General features: G+C 39.7%; 1 protein-coding gene across 1 annotated transcript; it reads left to right on the top strand.

Moving 5' to 3' along the window:
* Positions 1-15,371: 15,371 nt before the first annotated feature.
* On the top strand, positions 15,372-16,402 carry LOC149817045 (NDR1/HIN1-like protein 12). Its single transcript, XM_089987802.1, has one exon. The coding sequence runs from the start codon at positions 15,445-15,447 to the stop codon at positions 16,048-16,050; it is 606 nt and encodes a 201-aa protein (XP_089843928.1). The 5' UTR covers positions 15,372-15,444; the 3' UTR covers positions 16,051-16,402.
* The last annotated feature ends 1,657 nt before the right edge of the window (positions 16,403-18,059 follow it).

Here is an 18,059-nt window from a genome sequence, read left to right as displayed (position 1 = left end):
GGGTTAGGCGGGTGGGTCAACCCGCCAACCCGCCAACCCGCCAACCCGACCCGTCAACCCGCCAACCCGTCTGCCCGACCCGCCAACCCGACCCGCCAACACACCAACCCGACCCGCCTACCTGCCAACCCGATCCGTCAACCCGCCAACCCGACCCGCGAACCTGAAAACCCGTTTACCCGACCCAACCCATTTATTAAATGGGTTGGCGGGTCGTGTCGGGTTACCCGTTTATTAAACGGGTCGGGTTCGTGTTTGCCACAACCGACCCGTTTAATAAACGGGTCGGGTTCGGGTTGAGGTATGCTGACACGCCAACCCGCCAACCCGACCCGCCAACCCGACCCGATTGCCACCCCTACTTGTGAGCAATAGTGGAGTAGAGTACACTATCAACAATATTCTTACTTACCGAATTCAAAATCTAGGATAATATCATGTTATTACATCGAACCCAAGATGGATGATCGACCGTTCCTTTTTCAGCTTCGGTAATAGAGCGGTCAATAAAACTAAGTTTATTTTTTGCACTAAGGGCCATCATCATGGCTCTACTCCAAGTGTCATAGTTATCCCTGATCAATTGTTGAGAGACCAGAACGTTGCAGGGATTATCAGATTGATGAATGAAGAAGGGACTAGAAGTATCCTGACTTGAGAGAGACATATCTTTCGAACGCCCTTCTTCTAGTGTCATTGACATGGACAACGAGACTGAAGCAACAATCTGTCGAAAGAACGGACTTCAGCTGATTGGCTAAAGAAAACAAGTAGTGCAGAAAGCACCAATGTTGAAATCAGATCAGCCTGGATGCACACGAGCTGATGCAAAACAAGTGTACACAATCCTCATTACTGTCCAGGTATCTATAGCTTTGATACCATGTAAAATTTGGCTCATAGAGAAAAGAGAAGATAAAAGAAAAAACTATTTTTCATTGATTTCATAAGGTAGGTATACACAGGTATTTATACAAGAGAGAACAAAGCACACGTACAACCCTAAAACACATACAGATAACTATACAGAGTTATCTTAAGCACCTAGACGTCTTGAACTCTTTAATGTTACCTAAAATTCGGAACTCCTAATTGGACTAGAGTTTCTGATAACCAGATAATTTCAATACTCTGGAACTCTAATCAGATGAGAGTTCTGAGCACACCCGAATGGGACACTGCATATAATCAAAATAATCTGAATAATTTTCTCTCAAAAGAAACGAATTCTACATCCTATCACACCGATACTGACATGAAATAATTGATGATCGTGGTTCTATATTTGCTTAGACGATGTACGAATCCATCACTTTGATTTTTCTGACAAACATGACGTTTTTTAGTAATTTAAATCCCAGAGATCGTTAGTAAATCTATTTGCATCTTGGGATGGAGTAGTTTTGTATTAATTTGCATCTTTCCCCAGGAGCCGTTTACTGCAGTACATGAAAAATAAAAATAGGAAATATTAAAGATAAAGAAGACAAGGATACGGAGCGAATCGCAGATACTCCTCAATGCCTTCTTTGTTGAGACTCGAGAGGCATGAAAGGCCGGGGATCCAGATTGAAGTTTATCAGTTAAGCAATAATGTTTTAAAAGTAGGCTTTTGGCCCACCAACATCATCCTTTTATCTTTTTGTTATGATTCTTGGTGGTTGTTTGTTCTACTTTCCATGTCAAAAAGGAATACCATGATGTAAGACCAAAATTCTCCCTTGAAAACAAAAAAAATGTCACTGTCAAACAAGTTCACTTAAGCATGGTTGATGACTATTAAATCCATTTGCCTCTCTCGCTCTCTCTTTCTCTCTCATACTTTTTTCCCTGCTTTATTTTCATGGTTTTCCTTTTCTTAGCTGACCGAGAGGTGAAATGTTCACCGTGCCTAATCTAGCGCCCTTAGGCTCGCTTGGTTGACTTAAAAAATCCCGTTTAGCCTCAAACCCAGGTTCTTCGCAAAATAAGTTTGCTAAAAACTTAGGCCTCGTTTGGATGACAGGAGGTAAAAACCAGGTTTTACTTCAAAACCTGGTTCTTGGCAAACTTGGTTTTCCAAAAAACAGGTTTTTAACTTGTTTGGGTGACCAAAAACTTGAAATTCAGGTTTTTGATCATCAAAAACTTAAAAAAAAAATGAAAACAATTTGCTGACCATTTTTTGACCTGGCCAGTAAATGGTTGGGGGGTGGTGCTTCCCTTGCAGCACCAACCCGGCCATTTTCCAATGGGTTGCTGGCAAAAAAAACGAAAAAATGTACAAAAAAAAAAAATACCAGCCATTTTTTTACACTGAGGGCTCCACGTTTGTGTGCTCACACAAGCGCGGGATGCGCCGGCACTGTTTTGGTGCATCTTGCGAACACAGAAACAACATCTGCCGCTGTTCCGTGCGCCTCCCCCCCCCCCCCCCCTTCCCCCTCCACACACACACACACACACACACGGAACAGTGGGGGATGGACATGAAAGGACAATAAAAAATATAAAAAAGGTTTTTATAATGATGCATGGACATTGGACAGCATGTCCTGGAACATCCACGGACAGTACAGGACAGGAGGAGCTGTCCACAATTCAAATGCACCCCAAGTATCACTTTATTAATATTATGATATCAAATAAATTTGCTGGATACAGTTATAAAATTTCGATCATTCAGTTAATGTTTGCTTATGATCCACTTTTGGGAGTTTCTTCGATTGCTGACCAACTTTAGGGTCGAACATGTATTTCCCCAACTAGCGCCAAGTATCACTCCCAAGCTTTTTAGCTATTAAAGAAGGAAATTGCTTGATTAGTTATTATATACAACAAAATGAGCGCTTTGATGGAGTTTCTAACAGCAACAGAAAAAGTGTTCATGAACTTTATCGATTTTCATATATTACACCAGCACATTACCTTTGGGCCATGGTTTTTAACTCCTTGTGAAAGTTGGAATTTTCCCAAGATCTTGTGATTACAAATCACAATTATACACTTTCTCAAATTTTTACAACATGAAAAAGTGCAGGTAGTAATTGTGATTTTCACTTGAGAATGCTGCTTTCTTGAAACTTGATAAAGTCGGTTAGAAGAATGACCTGCTTTTGACCAACTTTCTCAACTTTCAACTTTCTCAAGTGTGATGGCTCATTCAACTTGTGACCAAGGCAAACATAATTGGAGCATTTGATTCATGAGTTGAGTCTTGTTTGGTAACTAGACACAGAGGTCGAAGGTGAAGTAGTCAGGAGGATTCGATGCCTACGAACCGGCGATGGTGGAGAGTACAACATTAGTAGAATTCTAAATATACGCCAAGAAAGCTAGTAAATAATCACAAATAGTATTCTCAATGTCATCAAAGAAAAGACAATACCCTTACTCAAAGGGGTGTACCTACTGTGAAAAACTAGATTTTGGCTGGTAGATGGATACCACCTCCCCCACAAAGGTTTAAATCTTTAAGCAAATGTAATTCTCCTTGGCAGATTGGTTTTTCCATTAGCAATCACGTTTGAGAGGGTGTTGCGTCTTCTTCCCCGAACATGCACTGTAGCTACAGTGCATGTTCGGGGTCCCGACTGAACGCCGTATGGTGCTCAGTCAGGTGTATGGGACCCTCCGTACACTCACCTGCGGGTGTACGGGGGGTCCCGTACACCTGACTGAGCTTCACGCAACACTCAGTCGGGACCCCTACAATGCGTGTTTGGGAGAGGGGGGGAGAACATATAACCTACCCCCGGGTTTTCCATTAGAAATCTAACTGGAGTATTAAAAAGAAAGAAAGAAAGAAAAGAGAAATATTCACAATTGTTTTTAGTTTTGGACTATACCTAGTCCTACCTGATTAAGCTAGACCCAGATTGTCCTGGCACTTTTAGCTTGAGGTCGGATCCATGGTTGAACCCAAGTCAACCAAAGTCTGCTATCAATAGACCTTTCAGGGCGGTAAAATTAGACACGGGAAAATATCAACAGGAACCTCTAAGGTGCATTTTTTTATTATTTTTACTCGAAAAAACCACCCCAGGCACTGAGACCTAGCCGCGCTGGCTCAGCTTGCCATACTTACAATTCATGTCAGTGTAAAACTCTGAGGGCTTATGGGATTTGAACCTAGACTGCCCCCTACCCCACTACGCCAAATCCCTTGGGTCTACCTCTAAGGTGCATTTGTTTACACTGAAAACTTGGGGTTTTCACCCAAACACACGAGAACCCTTGCATTTCTACAGCAATGCAAACGTGACATATTCTTTCCCTGCCAAAAGAGGCCACATTTCAATGAGAACCCCTAAAGATGGTACTTTCAACTAGGACAGCTCCCACCCCAAGGGGGTTAGCATAGTGGGGTGGGGCCTTGGCTGCTAGATGGACAGTTAAGGTTCGATTCTCACGGGTGTTGCCCCTCTGTGCAAGCCAACACGTAGCTTAGGTCCGGGGGCACGGGTCCTAGCCTCAGAGTTTTACAATGTCGGCACGACGACTATAGGTATGGCAGGGACGACTGTAGGTATGGCAGGCTGAGCCAGAACAACCGGGTGTGGTTACTTCAGGTTATAAATCCAAAAAAAAACTAGGACAGATCCTACAAAACAGGCCTTGAAGTCCTCTTGGGAGACAAACGTGCCCAAACTAGGACAGCTCCCAATTAATCGCAGTTTAAGCTAATGTCAAAACTCTTCAAAGTGGGACTGTTTTTTCCATTTGGCCATAAAGTCAAGTACATTTTGGTAAATGGTCACTTTGGTTGGTTGAACAGTAAGGAAGAAGTTTATGGATAGAGAAGGCCAAAGTTTGGTAGACCATTAAATAATTGAGCTTGAAAAGGGACTCCACTTTTCAATCACCAGAAAGATGCAAGCACTCATCTCTTTCCTTGCATAATTGTTGAACACTGACCCAGACTTGGTGACCTATACAAGAAAAAAGGCGGATGATTTCATAAGCATACACTTGCAACAATTTGGTGAAAATTTTGTGGTCCCAAAGTTTATGATCAACAACTTGGTGGCCTTTGATTATCACAATCCATGGTATGGGACTGCACATTTGAGTAAAGAGTACTGAGAAGTTGATGGCCTTTGATTATCACAATCCATGGTATGGGACTGCACATTTGAGTCAAGAGTACTGAGAACATATACCAACATCAGTAGTTGATCTCATTCAAATCAAGTCTGGTTCCTATATGCTTATATGCATGTATTGTTTTGGTGTCATGGTCACATGGCCCTACACAAAAATGACCGATTAGCTTGTTGAATAACAGTTGGAAGGAAAGGCATCTCTTTTGGAAAACTAGGCGTGGTCTTTATTAATTGATAGCACCAGCTGCTTTCTTGAACCTCGTGGCCTGTCTGCTTTACATTGTCTTGGATGGTTTGTTTTTAGATGATTGTGGGCCCACCTTAGTTGGACCCATGAGCTTAAACTAAACTGTCAAAAGTTTGGCACAGAAACCCTAAACAATTACAATGCCAATCTTCACCAAGTTTTTTTTAATTATTTCCATATGTAATTGTAGGAAACTTTAAATGTGGAAGCACAAATTTGGTGGGCTGAAGTGTGTGTTACGCTCAAAATCACCAGAAAGGTCCTCACTATTCAACACTCTTAGATTGCATTAATTCTCCTTTACTTAGAGAACTGAACACTTAATTTTCTGTATGTTCTTTCCATACAATACACTGCACTTATAAGAGGATCAAGATTGGGTCACATCCCTGAAAGAAATTTCTTAAGCCCCAAGAGATACATATCTTGGTGTTTCATACTTGTAACTGTATTTTAAGCATGTTTTATTATCTAATTATTTTATATATAATCTTTTTATAATTTAAATGTTACCTGTATGAACGGAGAGAAAGTGATTGTTAGGATGACCTCCCAATAGTCATCTTATGGTCACATGACCTTACATCTCCCACTTGGTCATAAGAGATATCATGTGTTTCTATGCTTGTTCTCAACCAAAACTTTGCATACAAACTTTCTGAGTGATATTTATTCACTCAATACATAGACATATATGAGTCCCATCTGACTCACATGTCTAGTGAAAACATCCTCAATGACCCACTTGGTTAGCAGATCTGCTACCATGTCACTTAAAGGAATATAATTCACTCCTATTTTATTTTTCATAATCTTATCATAAATATATTGATATTTAACTTTAATGTGCTTACTTTTAGATCTATTAGCTCATGTTTGTATCAGTCTTATAGCAGTTTTTCTTGGGTATGTTCTGCCACACACCCTTGTTTCTTGTATGATCATGCAATTGCCTCACCTCATAACATAAACACAAAACCAGAGCTAGACTTTGCTTCATTTCTATTACTAGCAAATTCAGGATCTGAATAACCTACAAGCTTTAGATTATCTCACTGACAGCACATCTTGAGTTTCTTAGTTCCCTTTAATATCAAAAAATCATTTTCACTGCTTCTCAATGAGAGAGCCTATGATTACTTTAATATCTACTCACTAGACTTACAACAAAACTTAAACTATGTCTAGTGCAAAGCATTGCATACATTAGGCTTCCAATTTCTTGAGCATAGAGAATATTCAACTTTTCTTGTCCATCTTTTGGACAATCATTCTTACTTAGTTTTAGACCTTTTACTATAAAAGTACCATTTGCCTTGGTACTTTCCATTCTAAATTTCTTTAAAATGTGGTCAAGATATTTTTCTTGACTTAGACATAGCAATCTCAAATTTTTATTTCTTTGTATTTTAATTCCAAGGATATATGAAGTTTCTCCCATATCCTTCATTTCAAATCGAGAACTTAACCATGATTTAGTCATGTTTATCATGACTATGTTATTTTTTATATTTAATATGTCATCAACATAGAGAGATAACACAATAAACTTACTTTCACTATTCTTGGTATATACACAATGGTCCAGACTATTTACCTCGTAATCCAACTCGATTATAACAATATGAAAAGTCAAATACAACTGTCTTGATAACTATTTAAGTTCATACAAGGATTTATTCAACTTGTATACTTTATCCTCTTAACCTTCAATTTTAAAACCTTCAGGTTGCTGCATGAAAATAATTTCATTTAATTTATCATTTAAGAAGGTTGTTTTTACATCCATTTGATATAGGTCAAGATCAAAATAAGCTACCAATGCCAAAATAATATGAATAGATGCCAGTTTGATTATAGGACAATAAGTTTCTTCATAATCAATCTTATCTTGTTGAGAATATATTTTTGCTACTAATCTTGCCTTGAATTTATCAATAGATCCATATGCCTTGGTTTTTTCTTGAGAACCTACTTACTACCAATTGTCTTATATCCATTAGGCAATGTGTCTAGTTTCCAAACTCAATTATTTTCTATAGAGTCAAACTCATCTTTCATTGCTTCCTTCCATTATTCAGATTCATTGGAAGCAACTACATCTTTAAAACTTAGGTTGTCAAGAGTTTCATTCAAGTTTATGAAATAGTATAATTCTTTACTCAAGAATATGTAATAATCATTCAAATAAGATTTATGAGTTCTTGTTCTTTTCTGTCCAATTACTGGTTGTAAAGTTTGCACATTATTTATAATTGGATCGTTATGCTCTAACTCTTAAGTATGTACCTTAGAATTGTTTCATTTGGGTATCTCATGAAGATGCATTTGATAGTCTTGATATCTAATTTGTCTCTCATCTGAATTAACACATGAGCAGGTGTCCCCCACTTACGCAAATGACTCAAGTTTGGCTTCTTGTCAATTCATAATTCATGAGGTGTAAGCTATACAGCTTTAGAATGAACCTTATTTAAAATATACATGATAGTACGTATTGCTTCTTCTCAAAATTTCTTAGAAAGATTTGCATGTGCCCACATAGATCATGTTATATTCATTAGGGTTATATTCTTTCTTTCTACTATATCATTTTGTTGAGGTAAATAATGCATAGTTGTATGAGGAGTTATGTTAATTTCATTATAAAAGGTCTTAAACTCATCAAAGTTATATTCACCTCCTCTGTCAGATCTAATAACTTGGATTTTTCTTCCTAGTAATCCTTCAACTTCATGTTTATATGTTTTAAACTTTTCTAGAGCTTCAAATTTCTTAGAGATTAGGTATATGTATCTATACCTTGAGTAGTCATCTATAAATGTGATGAAATATGATTTCTTTTCATGTGTTTCTACTATTAGGGGTCCACATATATCTGTGTATACTAAAACTAGTAAGTCACATGACCTACTTCTCTTAGAAAAAGGTTGTCTAGCCATTTTACTTGATATACATGGTTTACATCTTTCAAATTCTATATTTTAAGAGAAGATAGCAATCTCATGCAAATTATTCTTTTCATTTTATTGACATTTACATGTCATAACCTTAAGTGACATAAATATGCATTAACATTAAATGCACAATCAATATAACCTGAAATATTCATTGCATTATTTATAGAAGGAGTTACATTTAAACGAAAGAGTACATGATCAACATCATAGCAACTCCTGAGCTTTACTTTTTTATTTTACCTAATAGTGACCTTGTCACCACAGAAATGGATTTTGAGGCCCTTTTTAGCAAAGTCTCCTACTGCTAAGAGATTTCTCCTCATGAAAGGTACATAAAGTATATTTGTCAGTAGAAGACTAGTCCCTTCTATTTGGATCTTATAGGTCTCTATCCTAACCACATCACTATATATGTTATTTTTCATATATACCTTGTGATCTCCAGGCTTAAGCTCCTTCATCTCCACAAACCCTTCCTTTGACTTAGACACATGTCGTGTCGCCCCTGAATCAATTCACCAACTTTAGAGATCACCATCTATGATCAATAATTCAGACTATTTTACGTTCTTCAGTTACTTATTTTTCTAGATTCTCTTTGGCCAATTATTCTTGAAATGCCCAATGTTTTCGTAAGAAAAACATGCGCCCTTGGTTGCAGTATTGAAGTTTTTGGTTTGCATTGGATGCTAGCTTCTTGTTCAATTTATTCTTCTTAAATTTTTTGAAGAATGTACCCTTAGGCTTAAACTTATGAGAGGTTGCTGGAAGGAATTCTTGGGTATTTATGATTTCTCTCTTCCTGTCTTTTGACATGTACTCTTGATCAAGAGCTAATTACAGAGGGAGCTCAGTTAGAGAAAGACTTTTTTGATTTAATCTCATGGCAATTAACATTATCTTCCAAGTTAGAGAAAGGTTGTTTAGTATAGTAGAGATTTACATTCGCACAGAAATATCATTTTCATATATGGCTAAGGCCTTACACTACAAGAAACCTGTGGATTAGCGACGACCTAAATTCGTCGCTAATCCGACGCTAATCCCTCGCTAAACTGTTTAGCAACGGATTAGCGACTGAAAAATTTCATCGCGAATTTTTTGACGCTAATCCGTGCCAGAACTTATCCGTCGCTAATTTGCAACAGATATGATCCATCGCGAGTCCTTCACTATTTTAAATTAGCGATGGATAATATCCGTCGCTAATCCGTCGTTAAATTTTTTAAAAAAATTTAAAAAAAAAATTGCTCGCTGCCGGTGCGTTCTCCAGCAAGGAGCAATTTTTTTTTTCACAGAACCGACGCGTTCCGGCAGGCTGCGACTCCGCGCGGATCCGGGGGAAGCTCCTCTTCAAGTTCCAGGTCTGCCACGAGAACCAGCCGAAGAGCTTCACGGTGGGGGCACTCAGCTTCAGCTAAGACTCTGTGCGGATCTTCGCGAGCTGCAGGCGGAGGAGCAACGAGTACGACATCTTTGCAACTCCGGCAGGCTCTTCGCGACTCAGGCAGGCTCTTCGCGACTTCGCACGGATCTTCGCGACTCCGGCAGGCTCCAGTGGCTCCCCAACAGCAGCCACCTCTTCATCGCCACTCTCTTCGACTCCGGCAGGCTGCAGTGGCTCCCCAATGCCTCCTCTTCGTCGCCCCCTTGACGTCTCGGCTCCGGCGAAGCCACGACGGCTCCATCTGCGACTTCTCGTGGGGATCGACTCTTTGTGTGTGTGTCGTCAGCGGAGCTTCTGGCGTCCTAAGAAGCGCCTCAAGTGGAGATGGTTTAAATTGAACGGGGGGGGGGGAACAAAGGGCGGAAAATTTTTGAATGGAGGGAGGAAAAATTTCGCGCCTCAGGTGGGACGAAAATTAACGACGGAATTAGCAAGGGAATTTTTCCGTCCCTAATCCATCTCTAATTAACGACGGATTAGGGACGAAAAAATTCCCTCGCTAATTTCGTCGCTAATTAGCATTTTTTTATAGTGTTTTGGCGACGAAAAAATGTTGTCGCTAATCCCTCGCTAATTAGCAACGGAGATATTTTCGTCGCTAATTTTGCAAATATTTCAAACGTTAGCGACAAATAGTTTTCGCTCGCTAATCCGTCGCTAATTGGTGACGGAAAAAATCCGTCGCAAATTTCTGTCGCTAAGTAGCATTTTTCTTGTAGTGTTAGCCATTACTAGCATTTGATTCACATGATCGACTACATTGTCTGACTCTTTCATCTCTGATGAGTTATATTATTCCAGAAGAAGTTGAATATGAGTTTTTGAAGTCATATCATACTTCTTTTTTACTTCTGCCATTATTTTCTTTGAGGTGTCAAAGTCTTCAAATACTCGGATGAGGTCATCTTGCATGAATATTAAAAGAGTTACTCGAGCAAATTGATAGTCCTCAATAAACTTATTATAAGCTTTCTTCTCTTCTTCACTAGATTTATCAGTTAGTGAAGATTTCACATTATTCAATACATGCAGGGTCTTGTCATGTGTTAATAAATACTCCATCTTTCTCCTCTACATTTCAAAATTCGTTACATTGAGTTTTTCAATTTTAAATAACTCAGCCACAACTATTCAATTTGCCATTATCCTTATTATAAATAAATATTAGGATTAATAAAACTATTTCAACAAATATTTATGAATATAACTAGTTTTAATCCTTCTAAACTAGTTTAGCATTCAATAAGCTACTTGAATGTTTAAAAAATACACAAAAAGCACTAAATTTTTAAGCACTTTTAATAAAATAAGTACTAGGTAGTTTTTAGAAACTCAAGGTCACCTTTCTACAATTTTCAAAAAACAAAAGAAGAGGTTATATATAAGCAAAAACACAAAAACCTATTTCTACAACTTTCTTTGTTAAACAAAAGGTTTTAACCCTCTTTCTGTAATTTCAAAAAAGATTAGTAGCCTTTCTATAAATATTCAGTAAGCTACATGTCTGAAATTATCTTAGTTTATCAAAAAAAGAGAAAACCACTTTTCTATAATTTTTAGAAAAGTCAGTGTTGTTTTGCAATTCAAAACCTTAAACAAAAAATCTGATTTTTTTTAAATAAAACAGAAAATTTTAGATACTATTTTGGAATTTCTTAAAAATAGAAAAACTGCTTTTAGAAAAACCTGAGAATTAACAAACTCTTAATGAGACCCGATCTGGATTTTCAGAAAATTTCAGCACCAAACCGATTTTTTTTTTTTAAAGATAAATGCTTACAAGTAAAAAAGAAAAGCAGAACCTGATTAGGGTTTCCTTTTTGTTTTTCTCAGAAAATGAGAGAGAGTAAGAAGAGCACCTGAAGCTACATGTGTTCTCAGGTAAACCACCGCCTCAATAGATGAACTGAACCATGTCGATGACGAGGGTGTCCTTCTCAGTAAACCAATGACTGAGATGGGGCAGATTTCTCACCTCCTACGGTGGCTGATGGCGGCCTGTCCGGCGATGCCCACCTGCTTTGTTCGATCCTCTATGATCGACAGAGTCACGATGATGCTCGAGGTTCAAGCTACCACCCACAAAGATAAAAACCCTTTTTCCCTCTTTATGTAATTCAACAGCCACCCCTCCAACTCCGTCCAATGGAGTTCAACATTCCCTTTCTTCGATTATCAGCCACACCTACTCTCCACAAACCCTTTCCCCCTCTCCCCCTCCTTTTTTTTTTCTTTGACAATACGACCCCATTGTGAAAATGGGTAGTCCGACGGTGGCACACTGCTACTTTTCTTCGTCAAAGGGCCAGGAAACCCCAGTCGTTCGATGCACACAGAGAGATAGAGAGAGAAAGATCGAGTCACCACCGGTATCCGATCACCATCTATGGGAGTGTTGCTGAATGCCTTTTCCTTCTCCAATCGAAAAAGGAAAAAGAACGAAAACGAAGAGGGCAACCAAACCCTCTTCTTCTTCCTTTTTTTTTTTTGATGTTTTACACCGTACAAAGTTTTTGCATGTCAGTGACTACTGACCGATTTACGACGAAATTCCGTTGGGATTCACTGATGTCTTCGATTTTCCCTTTACGACTTAAATGAGGGTTTTCCCTCTTTTCCGACGTTGGATAGCCTTCGACAATCTAAAGAAAGGTTTTATTTCTTTATTTATTTTTTTCAAGAATTCGAACACAACGAATTTGTCGATCACAACTACAAGTTTGGATGTTGGATCTGAGATGACTCCCGTCATGGGAAAGAACCAGGTTATGTAAATAAATTTATTTTATATATATTTTTTCATACCATAATAAACAGGGTTTCTGCAATTGGGAATCCCTGGTTCACCGTTTTGCCCAAAACAGAACAAATTAAAATAAAAAAACACTAACCATCTTAGCTAATTTTTTGTTTGATTTTGCTCTTTGTTTTGATTTTTGATTTTGTAGTGATGCACACGATTTTGACTAGCACACATGATCACTGATAGGGTTCTATCGAACCTTGCTCTGAAACCAATGTAAGAAACTTTAAATGCAAAAACAAAAATTTGGTGTTCAAAATTGCCAGGAAGGTCTTCACTATTCAACACTCTCAGATTACAGTAATTCTCTTTTATTTAGAGAACTGAAAACTTGATTTTTTGTATGTTCTTCCCGTACAATATAGTGCACTTATAAGAGGTTCAAGCTTGGTGTTTCATACTTGTAACCGTATTTTAAGGATGTTTTATTATAATCTGTTTATAATTTAACTATTACATATATGAATGGTTGTGATTGTTGAGAAGCCACATGTAATCATATCACTATTGATCTTTAGGGTGACCCCCTTTCTCTCGTAATGTGTTATCATGCCTTATTAAATAAAAAATGATTTTAATCTCATCATAGGTTGTTAATAGAGAGTAATCTATGAGCTTGGATATTTGAATGTTAATGTTTATCAAATATATGGCTTATGATAGTATTAAATCTAGGGATGGCAAAATCTGACCTGACCCGCAACTCGCTTCTTAGCCGGGTTAGGGTTTGGCTTAAACGGGTTTGTGTCGTAAATGGGTCGACCCGCCTAACCCATTTATTAAACGGGTCGTGTTCGTGTTAGGGGTACCCGCCAACCCGTTTAATAAACGGGTTAGGCGGGTGGGTCAACCCGTTTACACGAACCCATCAACCTGCAACCCGTTTATATATATATATATATATATATATATATATATATATATATATATATATATATATAAACTTATCTAACCCTAACTCCTAACTTTACACTTTAGTCACCCACCTAACTCCTTCCTACCCAGCCACAGCCGAGAGCCCGAGACCTCTCCTCTCCTCTCCAGTGGTGGTGTGCTTCTATGCGGTTATCATGTCTATGTTATCAGGTCGACCCGTTTAATAAACGGGTCACTGTGTCATGTAATCATGTCGTGTTGACCCGACCCGTTTATTAAACGGGTTAACCGTGTCGTGTCGGGTTACCCGTTTAATAAATGGGTCATGTTCGTGTTTGCCACATCCGACCCGTTTAATATCCGTCAACCCGATCCGATTGCCACCCCTAATTAAATCTCATGAATCTCTCCATGCTCTCTAGCCGAAAGTCATATGTGGCAGGTTTGTATCAGGAATCACACGGATCAAGTGGTTTCGACCATAGCTGCTAGAAATTCATATGATACTAGTATGAGTGCGAGGTGTAGTAGTGATATAGGACGATCTAAAAAGTTTCAGGTATATTCAAATACACATTGTTACTAACATCTAAAAAACCCAACAGAATTTTTCAAAATTATATTTTCGTTAAGATACCAACAGGTTGAAATAGAATTAGATATGTGGCTTTAATCATTCATTATTATATTATAATTTTATTATATATCATAATAATTGAAATGCTTAATGAAAATATTGCATTTGCAGTAATCACATTGTATTTGATTTTAGAGATGTCGATACAAAGGAGTTTGATACTCATTTTGTAATATTTCAAAAAGTAAAAAGAATAATAAAAGGGGAAGTGGAGTGATCAGCCGAGTACGTTTGCAAGGGAGGTATAACCTAGGGAGGTATATGTGGGGTCCACTGATCACTATCGAGACTGATGACAATACCCCATTTAGCACTATGTGAAAATTGCTAACGTGACACTCTCATACTGAGTCGGTGATGTCGATGCACAGCTCAATACGTGAAAACCCAAAAAATCGTTAAATATTGAATACGTTATTTAGAAGTTTTTTTTTTTACTAAAAAAAAAGTCGCCAAGATTCGGTTTACGCAGTGGGGTGACGCCCATGGGATTTGAACCTACGCTGCCCATCAAATTAATGAACTAGGCTCCATCCCACTAGGCCAAACCCATGGTTATGTTATTTAAAAGGTTTTGCATTCAGAAAGAAAAAAGCGACATAAAAAATGGGTTGCGAAAAAAAAAAACAGCAAACAATATATGCGAATTTAATTTGGTTTTGATTTTGTAAACGGTTTAAAAAAAAATGGACATATATATGAGATTTTCCTTGAAAAACAAGTTAGGATATAAGCACTATGAGATTCAGATTCAAGAATCATTGTGATATGAAATCAAGATCTGATCTCATTAGATTTATATTTGATGTTTGGTTCAGTTTACCTAAATCCTGGTTTATTAGGATAAATTTGAATGCCCATGTTAGCTTGAAGAGCTAGAAAGGAGGTTGCGGATCAGGTACAAACGATGGGTGACAATCTTAATACACATCACCAACACAAGATGTGACACCTGTTCTGTTTGATGTCAAAAGTTGTTGTGAGCCCACAACATAAGACACGTGTTGCTTCTACGTGGCACATAAGAATTAAATGGTTGCTGCCTATTTTTTTTATGCAGCTCCACTGCTCCTGACCGTCCATCTCAATATTTTTTTGAGATAGACAATGCACCCATCCTAAGGAATGCCAAGATGGATGGGTGTCAGTTGGGGTGTCAACCTGTCGGGTTTGGTTCACACCTAGGTAAGACCCCGACTTGGACTAGATTTTTGGGGTATGGTATCGAGTTTGGACCTGGGTCTTATCATCGGGTCCATTATAAGAAAAATCATACCCGAACCGGATAAGAACTACATGAACCAAACCACGGAGACGGCATTCCTCATCCTCCCTCACCTTTTGAGCCACAGCATTCCTCATCCTCAGCAGCACTAACACTACAAGCGGCATGTCGACAAAGGACTGCGGAAACCACGGAGACGGCAAGGAGAAGCTGTACCGTCGGCTCTTCGCGGGGCTCTTGGGTTTCATCATCCTTGTGCTCTTCGTCATCCTGGTAATCTGGCTGGTGCTCCGGCCCTCCAAGCCATCCTTCGTGCTGCAGGACGCCTCCATCCTCCAGTTTAACGTCACCTCCCCAAACCTCATGACCTCCACCATTCAGGTGACCGTCGCATCCCGCAACTCCAACGACCGGATCGGCATCTACTACGACCGCCTCGAGGTCTACGCCGCCTACATGAACCAGCAGATCACCCTGCGCACCGTCCTCCCTCCGACCTACGAGGGCCACAACGACATCAACGTCTGGTCCCCATTCCTCTACGGCTACAACGTGCCCGTCGCCCCTTACCTCGCCGCCTCCATCGGCCAGGCCCAGTCCTACGGGGCCGGACCCTTCTCCATCCGCGTCGACGGCAGGCTCCGCTGGAAGGTCGGAAGTTGGACCTCCAACCACTACCACGTCCACGTCAACTGCGACGCCTACCTCTCCTTCGCCGGCCCGGGGCCCCGAACCGTCTTCCCGACGTCCCAGTGCTACACCGACGTCTAACAGCCGTGATCGCTTCTCTCTCTCGGCCGTAAGATCCTGTTCTAAAGATGTTTTTTTCTGTAAGCGTATTTATTTTAGTCAATGGAAATGAAGGCAGGCGGTGGTGGTGGTAAGGAAATGTCATAAAAGATAATAGAACAGCTTGTTTGTCATTTGTATATTATTGTCTTTTTTTTTCTCTTTTTAGTCTGTGATTATTGGGAAGAAAGGAGAAGGAGACTATCTGTATTGATTCTGAATTGTGATGACTATTGATAGTTTTGGGGTTGAGTTTCTAGTTGTTTTTCCTTTTTTTTTTGTTCTTTAGAAGGGGTTTTTGGATCATACGGAAAATGGGGATAAGTTGCCGATCTTCGTTGCTGTAGAGATCTCCCTTTCTAACTTTATCCAACTTTTTCTGAATAAGTGGGCTCGTTCCTTCCCAGGATTATCCTGGTTGTATGGTACATGTCCTAAGTTGCTATTTTATTGACGGATTTGTCCATGAACAGGGATCTTGGATGCATGTTTGAGCATTGGTTCTCTCTCTCTCTCTCTCAGAGTTGAATTCTGTGTGAATTGGAATATGGGGGACCTCTCTCTGTGTAGAGGTGGGTGTTGGGAATTGGGGGAGGGCCAGAAAAGTTCGATTTCTGGCGTTGCTGTTCTTACCTAAACACCAGAGTTCCTTATGGGAAAAGAATTTAAAATAATATAGACTCCCGCAGATGCACGACTCTCTCGGTTTCAGAATTTCCACTCTTTTCCAAAAAAACTCTAGAATTGGTGAGTTTGTGTGGAACTGGAACACCTAGTAATAGGTGAGCAGAATTTAACCCGCCTGACTTTTGGCAGAAGTGTGATCCCCCCGTCTCAGGGTTCCACTAGTCCGAAGCACAAAGGCAAACAAAGCTGGGGTAGGCTGATCATTTCAGGGATCAGACTGTCGGTTGCAGGGGTATAACGGCCATTTCAGATTATCTTCCTGTCCTTTCCATGGTGTTTTGACTGCACCGGCGAGTTGGTAAATTGTGGACGCCTTTATTTGTCGTTATGGAAGATCCAGGGGGGCATCGGATATTTTTCTCCGCCTGAAAAATTGATTGAAAGCTTGAAATATGTTATTGATCCCACACACGCAAATGGTTTTTTTTTAATGGCAAGCTGGTGCGAGTCACTTCGTGACAAATAACGCGAGAAATTGCCTTAAAGTTTAAAACAAAAATTTCTGTGACAAATTTCTTAAATTTTATATTTTTAAAAGATATTTATCGTAAAAACTCAAGATTTTTATTCTTAAGTGTGTTTTAATTATACATTTTTATATTTTTTAATTTATTTTTTATTCCCAAGATTTTGCCAACAAAAATGCAAGATTTATGAAAATTTTTTAAATCTCTTGAGTTTTTTTCCGTTTTGAACTTTTGTCACTATGGTTATGCAGACCTCCTCCAGTGGTTTGAACCTGCAAATTGGGATGGCAGTGGGGCGAGGCGGGGCGGGGCACAAGGTCTCCACCCCTGCCCCGCGTCAAGATTTTATCCTCCACCCCCGCCTCCATCCCCGGCCGGGATGGATTTTATCCTCCACCCCCGCCTTCATCCCCGTTTCATGTCCTCCATCCCCGGGGATGAGGTGGGGCGGGGCGGGGATATTGCGGGGAAAAGTGGTCAGGGCGGGAATGAGGCGGGGATCATGGCGGGGCGGGGCAGGGAAAAATGCACATCCATCCCCGCCTCCACCCCCGGACGGGGATGGATTTTAACCTTCGTCCCCGCCTCCATCCCCGTTTCATACCCGGTCCAAATGAGGCCAGCCCCCCCCCCCTCCCGGTCCACTGCCATCCCTAGCTGCAAAGGCGCACCACAAAGAGACTTGCACTGACAGTTCCTATCAACCACGCAGAGCCCCGTTCACCTTGCTGTTTGGCTTCTGTCCATTTATGTGGATGGGGTGGGATTTCCCTGTTGGTTATCGTTGTCTTGGGATTCCACCTTTTGTTAGGAATAGTGCCTTTAAATGTGTCAAAA

The sequence above is a fragment of the Nuphar pumila genome, chromosome 14 (assembly GCF_984573655.1).
Source record: "Nuphar pumila chromosome 14, dmNupPumi1.hap1.1, whole genome shotgun sequence".
In the NCBI taxonomy this organism is placed as follows: Eukaryota; Viridiplantae; Streptophyta; class Magnoliopsida; order Nymphaeales; family Nymphaeaceae; genus Nuphar; species Nuphar pumila.
Note: the sequence above shows the minus strand (reverse complement) of the source record. Positions and strands in the feature narration are given on the sequence as shown.

Coding starts and splice junctions, on each gene's coding strand:
- LOC149817045 (XM_089987802.1), top strand. CDS start 15,445: ATGTCGACAAAGGACTGCGGAAACCACGGAGACGGCAAGGAGAAGCTG.